Source organism: Copidosoma floridanum, unplaced genomic scaffold, assembly GCF_036245765.1.
Source record: "Copidosoma floridanum isolate Cflo_tuat_1 unplaced genomic scaffold, Cflo_Japanese_pri ptg000013l, whole genome shotgun sequence".
NCBI lineage: Eukaryota > Metazoa > Arthropoda > Insecta > Hymenoptera > Encyrtidae > Copidosoma > Copidosoma floridanum.
The window spans coordinates 31,068,731-31,087,702 of record NW_028321890.1 but is presented as its reverse complement, the minus strand read 5'-3'; the positions used below and the strand labels follow the sequence as shown (position 1 = coordinate 31,087,702).

At 40.1% G+C, this 18,972-nt stretch overlaps 1 protein-coding gene across 1 annotated transcript; it reads left to right on the top strand.

The window, feature by feature from the left end:
• The first annotated feature begins 365 nt into the window (after positions 1-365).
• On the top strand, positions 366-18,478 carry LOC106637589 (monocarboxylate transporter 12). The gene is made up of 12 exons (XM_014350427.2): positions 366-378; positions 9,112-9,256; positions 12,013-12,220; positions 12,310-12,450; positions 12,607-12,795; positions 13,968-14,178; positions 14,282-14,483; positions 14,576-14,749; positions 14,829-15,054; positions 15,146-15,385; positions 15,885-16,010; positions 16,136-18,478. The coding sequence occupies exons 2-12, from the start codon at positions 9,134-9,136 to the stop codon at positions 16,294-16,296; spliced, it is 2,001 nt and encodes a 666-aa protein (XP_014205913.2). The 5' UTR covers positions 366-378; positions 9,112-9,133; the 3' UTR covers positions 16,297-18,478.
• Positions 18,479-18,972: the final 494 nt, after the last annotated feature.

Here is an 18,972-nt window from a genome sequence, read left to right as displayed (position 1 = left end):
GACCCGGTCGGGTTCAATTGATACTGCACCGTTTCGATGTAACGCAGAAATTACCAGCCGATAGCGCGACTCTATGTACCATTGTTTGCGGCTCTATCGCCGAAAAGAACCGAAAATAAACCGGCCAATACTAAGCACCATCATCCGCAGCAGCAGGATTGTCGAAGCGCGAGTAGTGGCATGTAGTATCAAAGATAAGCGCGGGTTCTCTGTGTCGTACACACGCGTGTATCTCTGCTGCGGTGCTGAATAATGAAGCTGTAAAGTTGTGAAACATGGAGCTAACAAAGAGCTGATACTTTATACGAGATATCATCGTTTGGAGAAGATCGAAAGTACCGAGCGATCAATCAAAGTGTATCATCGGCAAACATATCGGTATGTATACTTAACACGATTGAAACACGGCTTTGATTGAACACAGTGAGTGAGGAACAGTCAATATTTTTTGGTCATGGTCGAGTTATCGATTCTGCTCTCGATTCCTTTGATTAGCGATAAGGATGTATGTGTTTTGTGCGCAATAGGTGCGCGATCTGTTGAGAACTGATAATGAGAAAGCGCAACAATGAGAAAGAAAAAAAAATCTTCCAGATGTTTTCAATATTGCGCAACGTTTCGCGAGTCTTAACGCCAACCTCGTCAGGCCAACGCTTTACTTGAATCATTATAAAACTAACCATTTACCGCCGATTTACACTGATATTAATGTACACACCGACAACATGTACAAATTTAAATACAATGAACGTCAGTCGGGGATAAGTTTCAGTCTGACGAAGTTGCAGCTTTCAGACCAACAAAACGCTGCGTATAACTTGGTTGCAACATTGAGAACATCTGGGAAGTGTTTTTTTTTCTTTTTTCTTTTTTTATTGCTCTCTCCTTCGCCACATGGGTGATTTGAATTCGTTCTTTCCTCTATTCTCTCGTGCAAGCTCACTCACGGCCCGTGCCGCCCGTGGGAAAACAAAAGCCGCGCGCAGGCGTCCTTCTGATTATTTGAATTATATTTCGCGTGGCCGCGCGATCGCATGTAACGAGTAGCTTTGAGTGAAAGCATGGATATCAACGCCTATAAGTATATACTTAACACGAAAACGATTTTTGATGGCAAACAAAAATTCTTCCCTCCTTAGAGTGAGGAAAACATATATACGTATATATATATATATATTTTTTTTTTTTCCCCTTCAGGTGATGACAACATCGGTAGTTCAACGAACTTTTGCGCAGTTTTGCTTATACCCGTGGTGCAGAAAACAAAAGCTTTCTTAACTTGAATCGATTTCTGGGAACTCGCTTTCTTATAAGTACCTGATGCCATTATAAATCACCCAAAGAGAAATGAGCATTATGTAATGTGTGTACGTGTACGTGCAAAAATCGAACCACTGTCTCGGTAATCTCGGGGTTTTATTACAAATCTCTCCACCCTTCGATCCGACGGGCGTCTACTATACGTATAAGTATACCGTTCACCTATGCGAAGTAAGAATCTTTCGCTTAAACAGATCAGATAATCGTCAAAATATTGTCCAAAACAGCGCCTCATTCTCACGCCTCTGCCATATTCCATATGGCTATTGTTTATTGCACAGGCATAAATCACCTCACTTTTTCTTCTGCGCGCTTCGTTAAGGTATATTGTATATATTATAGTTGTAGGTGTATATGTATATACAGTTGTGCTTTTCTACGTATACCCTTTATATGATATACCCCTATTTCTACATGTACACCCATCAGGGACTGTTGCGATGCCAACAGATAATATTTTTGTTTTGCACTACCCACCCTTCCACTCTTTCGTTTTGGAAAAATTTTCCAATCTCACGACCCACAGCACCGTACCATTGCGGCCACGTTGGGCCGCGCGCGCGACCTCTGCTTTTGTTTTGCATCTCCCGCGCGCCAGTTCATTGCTCTCCAGGAGATCGTTTGGGCTAAATGCGGATGTATTAAGCATCAGATTCTGCGCTGGCTTTCAAAACTTTAGATATAGAAAAATAAAAAATAAAAGGCCCCGTTGATGCTGCTATACTTTTTGGCTTATAAATATTCCAGCCATGGTTCTTTGTGCGTGTCTCTCGCGCCCCCACCTGGCTCTTTCTCTCGATCGGTGCCCCGGTCTGCTCTTTTATCTTTCTGATGGTGGTGATGATGCTTTCCTTGGACGCAGATTTACATTTTCTATAAATATTTTTGACCAGCGATGATATTGGACTTTGAACGGAATATCATTAGTGCGGCTATTATTGGTGACCGATCGGAGCGTCTGGGCAGCAGGAAAATCACATCCGCAAAAGCTTTGTTTTTTGGAGTTTACAAGTACTTTTTTTTTTTTTTTTTTTTTTTTTTTTCGTCGTCGAAGTCAAGATTTTGTTTTGCCATACAATAAATTCAATTGTCGCAAAAGTTTTCCTATTTTGAGAAAACCTTACCGACTCGCACGGTAATGATTAATTTACTTTTAGCCTTGAAATGTTCAATTTTTCAATTGTAGGTTTTAATAACAAACCGAGAAGGAGTATTTGAAAAAAAAAAAATTGGATAGCGCTATCTCGAGATCTATAACTGATAACCAAAATCCACTGTCACCAAACTATTTTCGAAAATCTATTTTTTCGTGCACAATAAAATTTCTCACGTTAGAAAGCGTAAGAAAAAAAAAAAAAAAAAAATAAAATGAAATAAAATCACCAAATAGCAATTCGTTAAACTCCAAGAATACAGCCAAAGTATTTATAAATACCAACCATTAACCCGCAAACGAAGCGATGAATGACCACCAAAGTCGATAACATCCACGTCGAATCTTATAGATAAACGAATATATAAACAAAATACGAGAGGAAAAAAAAGGGTTTTACTTTACAAAGAAAGATCGGATCCGGCGTGATTTTCCGCCTCGCGTCAAGTGACTGTGAAATGCAACTAACTGCCTCATTTGTGAGTTATGATGCAAGCTTGAAGTTTTTTCGTGTATATATATATAAATAAATAAAAAAACAACCAAACAAAAAAACGGTATCACAACATAATACATGTATACACACACGGCGCTCCGATAAAAAGTCTTTAAAGGGACTAACTGCAAGCTTCAATGGAGCCAATGACGACGAAACTGGCGTTCTTACGTCACGAAGATCTCGAAACGTTTCCACGAGACACGATTACCGTGTATATTATAAACCCCCAACGCACGTGCAGCCGATAAACATTGGAAGCACAACATACACACACACTATAGATACGAAACGCCGATAAACTTAACGTTATTATTTACCGATTTTTTTTTTTTTTTTTTCCATGTGTGTGTATTTACACGTACACGCTGCAGCCTTTATGCAACATATTTCTCCCCGATATACATATATTTATTAGCACCAAATCGGGCGTGTCGACACTCGCTCGTGTATTGTCAGGGATTTTTGCACATCATTTATCATTAAAAGTAACAGTCAAAAACGCGCGCGCGTTTTTCGGCCACAGAATGTAGGTACGAGGAAAACCGAGCCTCCGCTCTGATTTTTTTTGTTTCATTAAAAAAAAAAAAAAAAAAAAAAAAAAACAAAGAGGACTGATAATGCGAAAAGAAAGAGACGATGATACACACTCACACACGTAGTATATGTAGATCGAATCGTAATCGGTAACGCGGAGAAGCCTTTACGGAATTCGGTCAGTGGAGGAGAGTAAGGAATTATTGGTAGATAAGAATGGTCGCGAATCGTTTGTCTCTCTCTCTCTCTCTCTCTCGAGTGAACACACAAAACGATCCGTGGAAATGACGATCGAGGCAATGGGATAACAACGAAATCGGTATGTACATACATAAACCGACCCTACGTAAATACACACAGAATAAACATCAACAGTCGGGAGGGGGAGGAAGAGGATCGCAGTCGAAAACAACGAGAGAAGCGCAAGGTCACGGTGTGCTGGAGATGAGGTTTTATCAGGGCAAAATTTTTCGGGTAAGCGTATGTACGTAAGCGAGGGAAAAAAAAAGAAAAAAAAAAAAAAAAAAAAAAGAGAGATAAAAAGAGAGCCGGGGCCGAGGTGCTCGGTTCGGCTGATTACGGAATTACGCAGTGACAACATAGCCAAGACAGCAGTGGCAAGCCGGGAGCAGTCGTCGCGAGTAGAGAAGCAAGTCAGTACAGCAGCGGCGGCGCTCGTTGTCGTTGGTTTCCTGTCCACGGCCACCCGATCGGCTCGTCATCGGCAACTCATTGACTCGTCGATTCACGTGCGTGCGGCTCGTGCGTAACTACGACAAAAAATACATATTATAAGTATTTTTTCACGCACATCTGATTGCCGATCTCACTTACACCCCCAACCTCGTGCCCGTGTCTGCAACTACTAACGATCACAACCACAACACACCATAGTCACCCGCGTTAACGAGCAAACTTTTGTCACGCGTGCTTTATTGTACACTCACATTCGCGTTTCGTGTTCGCAAAAATATCAAGTATACCGACTTTACGAGCAGTGGCGGCAATAATTCATTAATAGGTGGATCTGGAAGGACTCTAGCGGCTTGTATACATAATCATTGTGTGCTGTACACGTGTAGGATTTAAGCCGGCCGGCGAATACAAAATATACCTCGTGCCCGCAGTGCTCCGTTGTACCTATATATATACATTGATAGATCATCCACATCTACACTATACTTGGCCAATAGTAGCGGCACATCAGTAAATACACAGTAAGTATACCTGTATTAACTTCAAGCGTAACCGTGTGAGCACCATCTTAAAGGGTTTTTGCTATACAAAAGACAATAATTTTCTCATCGAAAGATATATAATCTCACGCGATGCCGGTTTACCTGTTATTTATTCAAAAGCAAAAACAAGTCCTACCCCCACGCACACCTCGATAAATCCGTTACAGCCCCACGTCAGCATTTACGTGACACGTACACGAAGGACCTACTAATAATTTTTTTTTTTTCTCGCGCTACTACGTTTGTAATTTGTACGCCCGTACCGGCTACATATCCGCTTCGTTTATGGTTACGCTGTGCTTTTGCGCTTTTCCATCTCTCGATCTACAGTTGATTTTCTCCTCTTCGTTTCTCCCCAACAGATCATCATATGCTCGTACTTATTATTTACAAATGCCTTGTCATATACTTATTTTCCTGCCGATTTTCATACTTACAAGGGATAATTTTACTCCTTGCATTATACACGTGGATGTACAAGTAATTTGCCACGTTATTTGACAAACGACTCAAGAGCCTTCATTTTTTTTTTATTTTACCTACGCGTAAGTAAGTATATTACGATTCTACCTGGTTCTATATATATACACTACGGCCCGCGTGGAATTTTTGGTCCGCGTGAATTGCTAATGCCACTATTTTCCACTGTACAATTACAGTTTGCCACGATATCGTGTTTTCGTGTCGTAAATCGTTACAGTTTAATTTGCGATTGATAACAACTTAAGTTTTTTTTTCTTTTCCTTTTCCATTCCTTAAATTAACGCGGTAATTTTGAACATCGTCGTTCGAGCAAAAAAACAGCCCAACATTTGTTACATTACAATCGAGATCGAAAAGATAACGAGCAAAAAATTTTTTGGCCACCGCAAGTGGGGCTTATCTCTAAGAGCCATGCAAAGCTTAATAATTTTCGTGGAAAAAAAAATACGTTGTTTTTTTCGGTGTATTCTTTGGAATGGCACTTTATATTTTCTTTATATTTTTTCAATAGGCACATATTAATAATTTTTTTTTTTTTACAAATGTTTGCCTCAGATTTGAAACAAAATTAATAAACACATGTCAAACTAAAAATGCAGCCTTGCTGTACACGTATTTATAAAAATTTTTGAACAAGAAGAAGAATTGGAAGGATAAAAACGGAAACCAAGGAGCAAAGAGCGCTTACCCTATACAATTAGTAAATAGTTGGCATCATTTTTGTTGTACAAGACGAGTGAACCAACAACTCCTTCATGTTTTGATAAAATCAAGATACATTTTTTTTTTTTTTTTTCACTCTCCCTGGCTCAAAAAAAGAGGGAACACGCGGGGAAAGATAAGAAATAACCCGAGGCTCTCCGAAATTCATCACCACCCAACTCGTTCGCGCTCACGCCCACTTCACCCCCACCCCGCACTCGATTGATCATAGATTTCATTAGCACACGGCCTCATACGCGCTCGATTACACAGATAAAAGCCGTAGCTTCACGTAACACCTAAAATATTTACGTACACAACATACATACATTTATATTTATACACGTACCGAATCGAACGCAGCGCGCAAATATAACGCGTGGCTTTCAATACACGCATATATACGTGTACGTATACATTTATATTATGTATTGCCATAATCTATTTTGAATAATGCGTTAAAACTTGTTTTTCAACACTCGAGAGATCTCATGACGGTGCATTAGCGTGCGGTATACAGAGTGCCATGTTATACTTATATACATTACAAAAGAGCCCGCGAATGCGAGTATAGAGGCAGCGATAAGACACATAAATCATATACCGCATTAATATACCTACATATATAAACGTACCGTATTTGTACAACAGAAGAATAATCAAGAGCGCGGTAGCAGCTTGTGGATACACAATAATGTGTATACAGCTGATGGTGGCTCTTATCGCGCGAATGTGTGACATTTACTTGTTTCTCACCGGTAACGAAAACTATGACCGCGCGTGTATATAATGCCACGAATCGGCTCTTTACTTTTGCAAAACGAAGGACCATCGTGTACTAACAGGACCTCGTCGCACAATACTTATAACATAGTAAAAAATGGCCAAGAAAAAAAAAAAAAAAAAAAAAAAATCAACATTGGCTACAACTTCTTAATGGACAAATCTAGTCGCGGTGCATGAAATGTATATCAACTTTAATTATCATATCGCATCTTCGAAGAGAGAGATACGTTTTAAGTTCAAGGTTGACCGAAGCAAGGGAAATTGCCGCTGTCGAGGAATGTCCATTGACGATGAGTGTATAAGCTTTTGCCGCCTTGTATATACTTGTGGCTCGTCGTTTCTATACATCCCGCTTGTATATATTATACCCAATAATCTACGTTAATTTCAATCCATTGAACGTACACTTGCATGCATTTTGCATCCACGTACTTTATACACACGCTGTACGCTCTGTACACCCACTTATGCATTATACACGCAAAATTTCGAGCCATCGACCCGGAGAAAATGCATCAAGCATATACGGATAGATAAATGGTGCTTGCGTCATTTACCCTCGTCGATTTTCCAAAAAGTCCCGTTGGTGCTCGTCAATTGTGCTGGGTCGCACAGATGATTTTCGAGCTCATGAAAATTATGCCTCACAAGTCTTGGTGGACGTATATGCACGCATGGGATTTACAGACTTTCGGCAATTTGCACACGGCACGCTTATACTTACTGGCATACCGTTAGATCGGTGAGCCTTTTTTATCAATACGAAACAGCTAGTGCGTTTCCGCTGTCGTCGGTGCTATTTATACGGACCTTTTTTTAGGTTCATGCGCACCTATACGCTTATCTTCATTTTTTTCCTTATTCTTTATACATTTTTCGGCGGTGCTCGATACTCACGGACTTATAATATGCTTATGAACAAAACATAAAAAAAAAAAAAAAAAAAAAAAAGTATCACCGAGTGTAAAAATTGTTTTGATTTTTGGTGCGAAACAAAAAACACGCAACGAACAATTGAACGCAATGGTTTTCGATTGAAAAAGTTTCGTCAGAGGATGAAAATTCCTAGCTCTTCCCCCCCCCCCAAGGTCTTACTTTGTCGCTAGAAAAAAGAAATACATACTTTCGTCGAATGCAGAAATTTTATTTACAACATGACTAACGCTCAGTAGACTCTGAAACACAATATAACATTTTTTCATTATCCCTGAACTTTGGCTCTGTTGATAAATTAATCGGTCGTGTCACAAGTGCATACAGTACACTTTATTATAAATTTAGCTACTTTTTCTTTAATCTTGTAATTACACTTTGCAGTTTAATCGACCATACCACCAATCATGTTTTTCTCATTAAAGCTATGATCACTTACACTCTCGAAATAAAAAAAATCGTACACGTCATGCCCAATTGACATTCGTCGTATATCGAACGGTGATTAGGTATTGACAGTTTTAAGAAAACTCTTTACCTTCGCATACAGGTACATTTATCTAAATATATTGTAAACCGGTTAGAAAATCGGCAACAATTAAACAAAAACTACAAGTCGACGGGAAGCCTATATGTATATAGCCGCTAGAGGCTCAAATTAAGGAATGTCCATGAATCATCGATCTCCGATAATGCGCCACGTAAAAAAAAAAAACCAAACAAACGTAAACACCCGCCAAATCAAACAGGTCCAACATCGACCTTGAAACATCCGGACTTTAGCGCGAAAACATTCAAACGAAGAGAGAAATCGTATGGAGAGGCTTTGGTATAAATGTAATATGCTCGCGTTTGTAATTGCAAAGTACTTGTACATCGCGAAATTTTGACCGCCGTTTGAGTCACGGAGATTAATAGTAGACCCGTGGGTGCCGATTCCGCGAGAGGAGAGAGAGAGAGAGAGACCACACGGGCATAAATGTCCGATAGGCGTTGCTCCTTTTTATTCCATCAACCTCATGCTCATTGTTTTTTTTTCTTCTCTCTCTCTCTCTCTCTCGATCGTCCCATATTCCTCTTCTCTCCTCGTTTTCCATTTCAAATAGACAACGAGATGCAACAGCATCTCGCGTTATCTCGCAGTAACATGTGTTACACGTTGACGTCTGCGTGTATTTATATGTACTCGATGCACATAGTTCGAGGAGATAAGTGTAACCCCCTCCCCCAAACACACATACGTGTCAAACGCGATAAGGCAGCATCGCGTGTAGGTACACATCTAAACGCGGCTGCAGCGAGATCGCAGCTCACATGATGTGTGTATATTACACACTTGGTCGGCGGAGAGACGAATCGCTCACTCGATCCGTTTGCCGATCTTTTCGCTATATTTTTGTAAGCAGTGTGCAATTATACATAGTATAGTGGTCATTATTAAACGGCATTTGTTCTCGTTGCAGTTGGGAAGGAACTGCCGGAGCCATGGCGATCGCTGAAACGACAAGTAAAGACGAGGATTGCGGCACTCCGTTGAAACAACAGCAGAACGGCCAGTCCGTCAAGGAGCACATCGCCCTCAACGATCCCAACGATACAGCCGAGGAGGTATGATGCTTTCGTCCGTATATATACCTTTGAGATTCGTGTATTGATTGTGATTTGTGGAAAAAACAAAAAAAAAACAAAAAAACATTGTATCAGTGTCACATATGCCACGATCCACGATCTTTTACATTTCAAATCAACTCGGTGCGGCTGGCACATAGTTGCTGGCCTCTCGTTCGATGTAAAACATTCGCGCGCGCGCGCTCCTTTTTTTCAGGGTTGGAGCGTCATTCGCTTCGATTTACCTTACCGATCAAGGTATCCCCTCCTACGTATCATACTTAATATATTCACATAGATTCATTGTTGAAGTCTCGTGTTTTTTTTTTTTTTTTTTTTTTCTCCACCTAATTGAAAATTTCGGGTAACTCCCAAATTATATTTTAATGTCCATCTAATCGCTAGAAAGCACATTATGCATACTGATATATTGTTTTACGATCGCTCACGGGACTTTGAAGAGGTTTCGTTCACGTGCACGTGAAAATGTGACAGGAAGCAACGACGGCACTTATGATACCGAAATACACTTCGATTCGGATGTAAACTTCATTTTCGGGGTTCTGGAAAAAAAGCAATTATCGTAATCGCTTTGAGCAACGCGCGTATACAAGTATAATGACTATACCTCATGCAAAGACAGGGGATAAAGAGGGGGGCTTATTTCGACTTTCAAGAATGTAAGATAGAGGAAGGGGTTTCACAATTACAAAGCACGAAAACCATACATAACATTTTTTTTTTTTGTAGAAATATATTATTTCTGCATTACATTATGTAAATGATAGCGTTTGTATTTACGTGCAGTATACATGCAAATTCTCATATGGCTATGGAAAAACTCTTGTCGTTTGGTAAAGAAAAAAAAAATTTAATTTTCGACCTTACAAGTTGTTCGATCTCACGTTGGGATTTCCCGAAACTATGAACTTGAAGCTCAGTAAATGTATGATCGGTAAGACCCTATGCGGGGATCGGAGTAGCTTTTCCCTCTCAAATATCTCTCGCACGTGGACTAGGTATATACTCTCCTCAGTCCCTGGGAAAACTACTGTTAGATATTTATGGTGTCTAATGGATGTTCGCCCCATTAAGGTTTGTATTGGTGCAAATCATATGGATTCAGCGTGTTTTTGCCAATCAAGTTGTTTACACGGGAAAAAGAATTTATTATCCTCCGTCAAAGATTTTTAGCTTGAAAAAATAAAGATTAACTTGTAATCGATACTCGTTCGTTTGACACACTTTTTTAATGCCGTACATTTCCACGTTTTGTAGAGAATTCAATATAATTTTTTTTCAGTTGTACTCGGAAAGAAATAGTTTTTTTTTTAACGCCGATTCGAAACTATCATTAATATTTAATTTCAAACTAACTACATTTTAATAGGTTCGTAGGCTTTTTGAATTTTTTTCCGGCTTTATCAATTGATTTCGGAAATTATTGTTTATTACTGATAATTCAGTATATATCCAACGGCTGTTATCTTTTAATCGAAAACTGTAAAAGGGAGCCTTGTAAAATTTAAACCGAAAAAAAAAAATTATGTTTAATTTTCGTTTAAAAATTGTGAAACCTCAGGCGTTGCATTTTTTTTTGTAGCAAATATTCTTTGTTCGCACTCCACTGTTTTTTTAAGGAGTGTGTAAAAAAGTGCAAATTCTCTTTTTGTTGTTGTAATTGTCACTACATAGATCGCTTCGCTTGAAAATTGGCTATTTTACGGGTACCATAGTAGTTGTACCAATATACACACTACAGTGTCCTTCGCATATATAATTATACTACACAGCTACATAACGCTATTTTTGTCCTGCCGAAGTTAAGGTGCTTATGTACATGAGGCTTATGCTCCGAAAGGCTCAGGACCATGGAAGCTGTAGTTTGAATCCCTGAAAAAAATCCGACATCTATTAAAGGCACAAACGTTTGAATATATGCCCGTGACTTTTCTTTGAAAATCCTATAGAAATATTAGGAGTCTCACCTAGCTGCCTAATGTTTGTTTGCGTTTTTTCCCATTTTTTTTTTTCTTTTTTTTTTTTTTTCGTGGTGACGTGATTCACCAACAGTCCAAGGTTTCAAAACAAGCCGATCTTTTTTCTTTATGATTTTTCACTTTACAATGTCACTGACACTTCATAAACTTTGAATAATACCAGAGAGACACACATTGAGATATCGAGAGCGCGACGATCAGATTCTTTGAATAAAATTAAAAGCGAAAAACGACGCGTGACGCGATGGCTTTTAAACCATCGTATGATTTATGTGATGTTAACACATACTCGTATGTAACACGTTTGCACGATTTTGTCGCACATCGTTTACCATATAAAGTGTGAAAAGGAGGTGAATGGTTTTTTCTTTTTTTTTTTTTCATTTTTTCAATCACAATTAACAATCGTTTCCCTCGTACTCCTTGCCAAGTTTTGTGCGTGCATTACATAATACGTATGATACGTAGATGCGTATCTATCGAGAGATCGATGAGCAAATAAATGCCAAGCGCGGCGCCAATGACGACGACGATGGTGAGAAACAGAGAAAAAGCGATAAAATGAATTAAGTCGATTGATTTTTTCTTTTTTTTTTTGCCAAAAAATAATTTCTCACGCGTCACCCTTTCCCCAAATTATCCTTCTCTCGCGTGCTTGAGCATTGAAAAGCTTGAAGCTCAAAAAAAAAAAAAAAAAAAAAAAGAAAAAAAACTGCATCGATACGTGTAATATAAACAAATGTTGACAATGCGCAGGGTTTCGTGGAGGTGGAGGTGTCCGTGCCGCCCGACGGTGGTTGGGGCTGGGTGGTCGTCGCGGCGTCCTTCATGTGCAACCTCGTGGTCGACGGGATAATGTTCAGCTTTGGCGTTTTTCTCAAAGAAATGTCCCAAGACCTGCAAGTGTCACCGTCCAAGGTCGCCCTCGCTGGCTCCCTCCAAACGGGCTTCTATCTCTTAGCCGGTACGTATGACTCCTTTTGTCTTCTTTTGTTTTCCTTCAAATATAAAACTAATAATTTGCTTTCTTCGGATGTGCACGAATACCGATAGGACCATTCGTTTCGGCACTGGCGAACAAGTTTGGCTTCCGTTTGGTCGCCATACTCGGCAGCGTCATAGCCAGCCTCGCTTTCGTGCTCTCGTACTTTGTCACCTCCATCGAAGTCATGTGCTTGACCTACGGTGTACTGGGTGAGTCAAACAAACCTCTTTTTTTTTTTTTTTTTTTTTTTTTTTTTCTTTGTTTTCCATGGTCTATATCCAGTATACCCAGACGGAAGAACAACCCAAGCTGCAATAAAAAATGACAATTGTTGAAGATTCATTTTTATGCTCAATCATTTGCAGGAGGCATCGGCGCCGGCTTGATATACGTCCCGGCGGTGATAGCTGCGGGCTACTACTTTGAAAAGTTGCGCGGCCTCGCGACTGGAATATCCGTGTGCGGTTCTGGAATCGGTGCGTTCGTCCTGTCACCGATCGCCGTCATACTCATCGAGAAGTACGGATGGCGCAAGGCTATGCTCTGCCAAGGCGGTTAGTACGCCATACACATAATATGTAAAATATATATATACCAATTTTGTTACTGTCCCACTTTTTTTTTACTTTTTCTATGAGCAGATAATATATGATATGTATAATTGTATTCATATGTACCGTGTGTATAAGTACATAAAATGAGCATATTCATGACTTTTGCTGTATATTCTCATTGTTGAAATACGTACGCAATAATAGGTATGTATACCAACGTAAGTGAGTGTTTGATAAGCACCGATCGGCGTAAAACTGGTTATTTTGTTAATTAAAAATTTGCAAGAATCGCGTCTCATAATCTCTCTCTCTCTCTCTACGTGTTAGCGACACGTTACCTATATATACAATCTCACACGGGGTATTTTTCAATTAAGATAATCACGCGTTTTGCGTACCTGTACGCATACGTATACCGATTAGGTTATAAATCGGCCGATTATCGGTATGTATAAAAGCGATAGCGTAAATAACAAGCCGAATTGAAAAAAAAAAAAAAAAAAAAATCGTAATCACTGATCATTTCTATATTTTGACCGATAAGATTGGTTGATTATAACTAAGCTATTATTACACACACGTATACATATAGGTATTATATGTTCAAGTGAGAGCCTTTTTCGTTAACTATCAAGCGCGTATACGTATATATAATCGTTAACGGTCGTGTCACTGAGGAGAGTCAACAAGTAACAAACATGCCGTACCTATATAATTTATAATTTGATTTGCCGGTACCTACATGATATCTTATCGCGCACGTGTATACAGACGTCATAATTGTCTCTTTGATCTGGAATTAATTTTCACACTTGGGAAAAAAAAAAAAAAAACGAAAATCGATTTGAAACGCACATTAAGTATATACATATACTATACATTTGGTTGACCCTCGGAAAATCCTCCACCAAAGCAAGTAATAATCGCAAGAACAAAGACGATGATAAATTTGCGAGAAAACGAGAAGGATGCGCATACATTAGGCATATCACGACGTTTCGAGGAAACAACCCAACCGCGATGCCGCGGCCCACTTAGCAATACTTATTTATACTATTGCTCGCTTATCGCGCATTTCTCTCTCTACTGCAAATAAGAGATGCATCCATTAATCGTAGTTTCCATATCGAGAAGAAAAAAAAAAAAAAAAAAAAAAAACACCTTGTGTTTAGGTCTGCTGTTGAACTGCGCAATATTTGGAATGACGTTCAAGCCGGTAAAGCCGACGAGAGTCAAGATACCCAAGGACGCGGAAATCCATATACAAACGACGGCTACGACGACTGCGACGACCACCGCCGGCCGGTTACTCGGGACCAACAACAACGCCGACTATCCAACCGCCGGCGAGGCCATACGCGACAGTAACCCCAACATCATAAAGTAGGTGTCACCGTACATATTTATACCCTATAATCTTTCGATTGTAATTCGAGTACGAGTTTGACGGTCCTCTCTATTTTTTTTGGGGGTTGTTTTCCACCAGCGGTACAAGCAAGTCGCTGCACTCGTTGCACAGGATCCAAGAGGTGTACGTCATCGAGAGACAAGTGAGCACCTCGGAGAAGCAGCTCTCGGTGCCCATTTACCCCGAGCTCCGGCTGACCACCGACGAGGAGCTCAAGCTCGAGGAGGAGAACAACTTGCTCGACGGCGACGCGGAACGACTCAACGGCAAAGTACCCACCGTACGTTTCACCTATACGCATAATTGTACATAGGATCGAAAAAGAGAGTAGGTATAGGTACGTTGATTCATCGTTTCGATGGTCCATTGCAGATACGCAGACACACGATGAGCACTCGGCGCAGTCGGGCCGACTCGGTGACCAGCCACAAATCGTTCAAGCAGCTGGACAAGCGTCGCGGCTCCCGGGACACGCAGAGGCCCTTCTACAGGGACGACATATTTTACGGCGGCTCCCTCAACAGACTGCCCCACTACAGATCTCAGGTAAACATAAATTAATGCGTATACACATTTGGACATGGGTGATTTTTCGACGTTACCTTTACAATAACACGTGTTTCAGCCGTCTTCGGTGGGCTACCACATGTCGGTCACCAGACTACCGACCGCCCAGGATCTGGCCGAGGAGGAGGAGGGCAGGAGCTTCAACTTTTGCCCCGAGAGCGTCAAGAGGATCCTCACGACGATGCTTGACATAAGTTTGCTCAAAAAGCCGAGCTTCGTCATTCTGTCGATAAGCGGCTGTTTGACGATGATGGGCTTCTACACGCCCTTCGTTTTCGTCAAGGGTGGGTGCCAAGCGAGCCAACATTAGTCGTTCGCCCTCGACGTGATCATATATATATATTATGATGATATTGTTTTGCATGATTTTGGCAGACCGAGCCCTCGAGTCGGGAGTCGACTCGAACAGCGCCATGTTCCTGGTGTCGATAATCGGTATCGGCAACGTCATCGGCCGTTTGGTGTTTGGCGGGGTCGTCAGTCTACCGGGCATCAACGCCCTCGTGGTCAACAACGTGTTCATCACCCTCAGCGGCCTCCTCACCATGTTCTCCGGTTTCTCCATGACCAAGGAGTACCAATTCTTCTTCTCCGCGGCCTTTGGCCTCAGCGTCTGTGAGTTCATGGCTATTATATGTATTACATCCGCTCGAGTTGCACCGCGTAAACACCGCAAAGACCTATATGTATGTGCAATGTAGGTGGATAGGTATACTTACACGTCAAAGTTGCCGAGAGCGCGTGGCTCGATGGCCTCAATTAAAACATATCTTTCACATCCGAGCGGTAGTCGTTCGCGTGAAAGAAAATTGCGCCCCGCTGCCCCTTCGTCGCCGGCGTCTCCCCGTCGCTCTTTGCCCGAGAGAGAGAGATAAGACGGATCGGATCGTTGCGCAAATTAAGGAATAACGAGTAGCAGCTGTATATTTGCGCGCGGCTCTCTCTCTCTCTCTCTCTCTCGTTATTTGAAAAACTCCCGAGCAATTGCCGCTCGTAAATTACAGCGTGTAAACACTACCAAACTACGTATAGGTACACACGCGCCCACACACATATATACACGTTATACATTGGCCAATTTTAAATGTCTCTGTTTGCCCGCGTGTGTTTTCAGCCGTGTTTGCCGCACTAAGGTCGCTGATAATCGTCGAGCTGTTGGGCCTCGAGAAACTGACCAATGCCTTTGGCCTAGTACTTCTGTTCCAGGGCGTGGGCGCCACCGTGGGCGCACCTCTTGCTGGTAAAATTACTCCCCAAATACAAATATACATATACTTATTATATTCCGATCGTCGGGGCTGTAGCCGATGTTAATGAATTGATGATGATTTTTTTTTTTTTTTTCGTTGTTTCCCCGTCACACAGGTGCCCTCAAGGACATGACCGGCAGTTACGACGCGTCGTTCTACTTTGCCGGGATACTCATCGTCATCTCGGCCGTTATATGTTACCCGCTGAACCGGCTCAATTTGTCCGAAAAGGAGAAGGAAAGCGATCAGGAAGCTTTCAAGCCCGCGAAATCGTGATTACTTTGTTGCTATTTTTTTTTTTTCTCCTTGTTTTTGTTGATTTTGTGTGCATGACAGTGGTAGGTAAATATGAGAGAGAAAAAAAAAGAAGAAAACGAAAAAAAAAAAAAAACTGCTTTGTACGCGTGTACTATTGAGTGCCATCGTTTACACGCTGTAGCTTTGTATAAAAGCGCGTCGCTAACGCAACAAGTCCCAGATATACAAGAGAATATTTTGTAAAATAGGTCCCATTGAATTTTAACCTCGTGATAAGAATGTGTTCTTTTTTCTTCCATTAAATCATCAGCGATATCGAAATTTGGATAAACAAATGTGCCACGTATATAAATATATATGCCTTATGAGATCTCGCTGATCAATCTGATGTTGATGGCGATGGTGATTATGAATGTTATACATGTACTCAATATCGTTATTTACGAATTCCAAGTGCCATTAGTCACTGCGATACTTTCCTATATACTTTATAATATACATAAATGTGTTATATATGTATAAATAGCACTGTTTTGCAGCATATATCTTGCGCATGTGTCGTTTTGTTGGATAATTTGATATACCGATTTTGCTATTGCGAGTCGTTTTGGACAGACAGATGGACCCTTTGCTGGGTTACAATATTCCGTGAATAAGAAATTTCGAATGAAAATGTCGTTGGTTAATAAGTTGTATAGCTGGCCACGGTCAGAAAAACAATTTCACCATTTGATACGAAGTAATGCAGATCGATGTGAATATTGTGTACGTTACAAATTTGCGTATGATTAAAAAAAAGTACCAGTCACACAGCCGTCCGTCTGATATTTTAACATTGGATTGCAGGGTAACTAGATTAATATTATTATTATTATTGTATTTTCTACTAGGTACTATAAAAAATATACTCAAAATCGCGTCGTGTAAATATAAGTTTTGAAAGAGCTGGGAGTCCGAAGAGCACGACCGATCTCTTTTACTCGCCATAATACATATTATAATATACGTTACTGCAGCGTAACTATATATGACTTGTAACCCTATATAAATAATATCCATGCGTATGTATGTATAACGGTAATAATCGTGTAAAATAAGCAAGGCGAATGGGCAAGGCAGTGGGTGATTGCAAACACCTATCGTAATCATGTACCACTTACGCTTCGCCAAGAGTGAAAAAAATATTTCAAGTGAAACATAAAAGTTACCATTACAAATACATATAGAAATAGGTAATACCTACTCATAAAAATACTATGCGGTTTTCACCGCGTGTATTATAATGTATCGTCGTTTGATTGACAGTAAGTAGGTACGCGCGTCACACGCGGAATTTTTTGTTTTGTTTTTATTTTCTTAAGAATCAGTAGTTGTGTAAAGATAAAAAGACACGATCGTGACACGTTGTTTCACATTGTTGATTTTAAGCGTGTACATAATATTATGCTGTATATGTGAAATGCACTTATATATATATATAGTTACAGTATAGTCGCTCGATTTGTGCAACTTAACGTTACGCGACGTGCGCTATATGTGTGTGTGTGTTAGATAAGTCGTACATATATAAGTTTAAGCGTCATAAGTCCTGTTACATTTTACATGTGCCTTTATATGTGTGCTTGTGTGTGCAGACACGTCGAAACCTATTATTATAATATACCATCCGCCTTACGTATACACTTTCGAATGTGTGTATATTTATACGATGTCGCTGGCTGCAAATTATCGCGTCTTCACGTTGACGTATTAAAGATGTATAGAACGTAGTCGAGTGCTCGATGTATGTATAAATTAATTTCTATAATTATATCGCGCTATCAAGCGTTAAGTGAACAATGTCTCGGGTGTCTCCGCACGCAGAACAATAATATACATTGAATAGTTGTATGTAACTTCGTTTTTAGTAATACTGTATGTTTTAAGTATCGAGATTTAATGTATTTATGTAAGTCGTTTAGAAAAAAAACAAAAAAAAACAAAAACAAAAACGAAGAACGGCGTGCAATGTAGATTTATGATGTTTTTCCATGTTTTTTAAAATGTTGGCGTTAAAAAGAAAAAGATCGTTCGACATGAATTAACCATCGATGAAAACTACCGGAATGTACGTAAATGGTTTTTTGGCACGTCTCGTTGAGAAAGAAAAAAAAGTGAAGATTTGAGAAGGGACGAAATGTACGCCTTTGCCCAAGGAATTTTTCTCCAGATTGTATAGAAAAATAAACAATATTTTCAATAATATACCGATCAGCCCGTACTTTTATCCGCTCATCGAACCCAATTCTCGATCCCCCGGTCCGCAAGACATTGAGTACTATCAAGAAAAAAAAAAAATCATTACGCAATTGAAGAAAAAAAAATTCGTATCTGCGCTAGATGCGCGATAAGATGAATATTGTTTATTTCAACAGCAACGCAGATGCCGATCGATAAACCAGCGTGCACTCGATAAAAATGTATCCCGTATACGAAGATGGTGCCACTTGATTGACGAGGTATAATCATTCCCCCCCTGAAAAAAAGGATATACTTATATTATACGTATACTCAATAAAAAGTGAATGTATTTTAATTAGCAGTAGTAATAGTAGTAACACCCGTGCATTGTGCCAAAGTAAAGCACGGACATAAAAACGTGTTGGATTAGCTGCAAGTGCCAGAGGCCAAGAATCGCACTGAATAAGGAAGGAA

Excerpts from the sequence above, each read along its gene's own strand:
- LOC106637589 (XM_014350427.2), top strand. The coding sequence starts at position 9,134 with ATGGCGATCGCTGAAACGACAAGTAAAGACGAGGATTGCGGCACTCCG. Across the intron at positions 12,451-12,606 it reads CTTGACCTACGGTGTACTGG|GAGGCATCGGCGCCGGCTTG; the intron begins GTGAGTCAAACA and ends AATCATTTGCAG. Across the intron at positions 14,484-14,575 it reads TCAACGGCAAAGTACCCACC|ATACGCAGACACACGATGAG; the intron begins GTACGTTTCACC and ends GGTCCATTGCAG.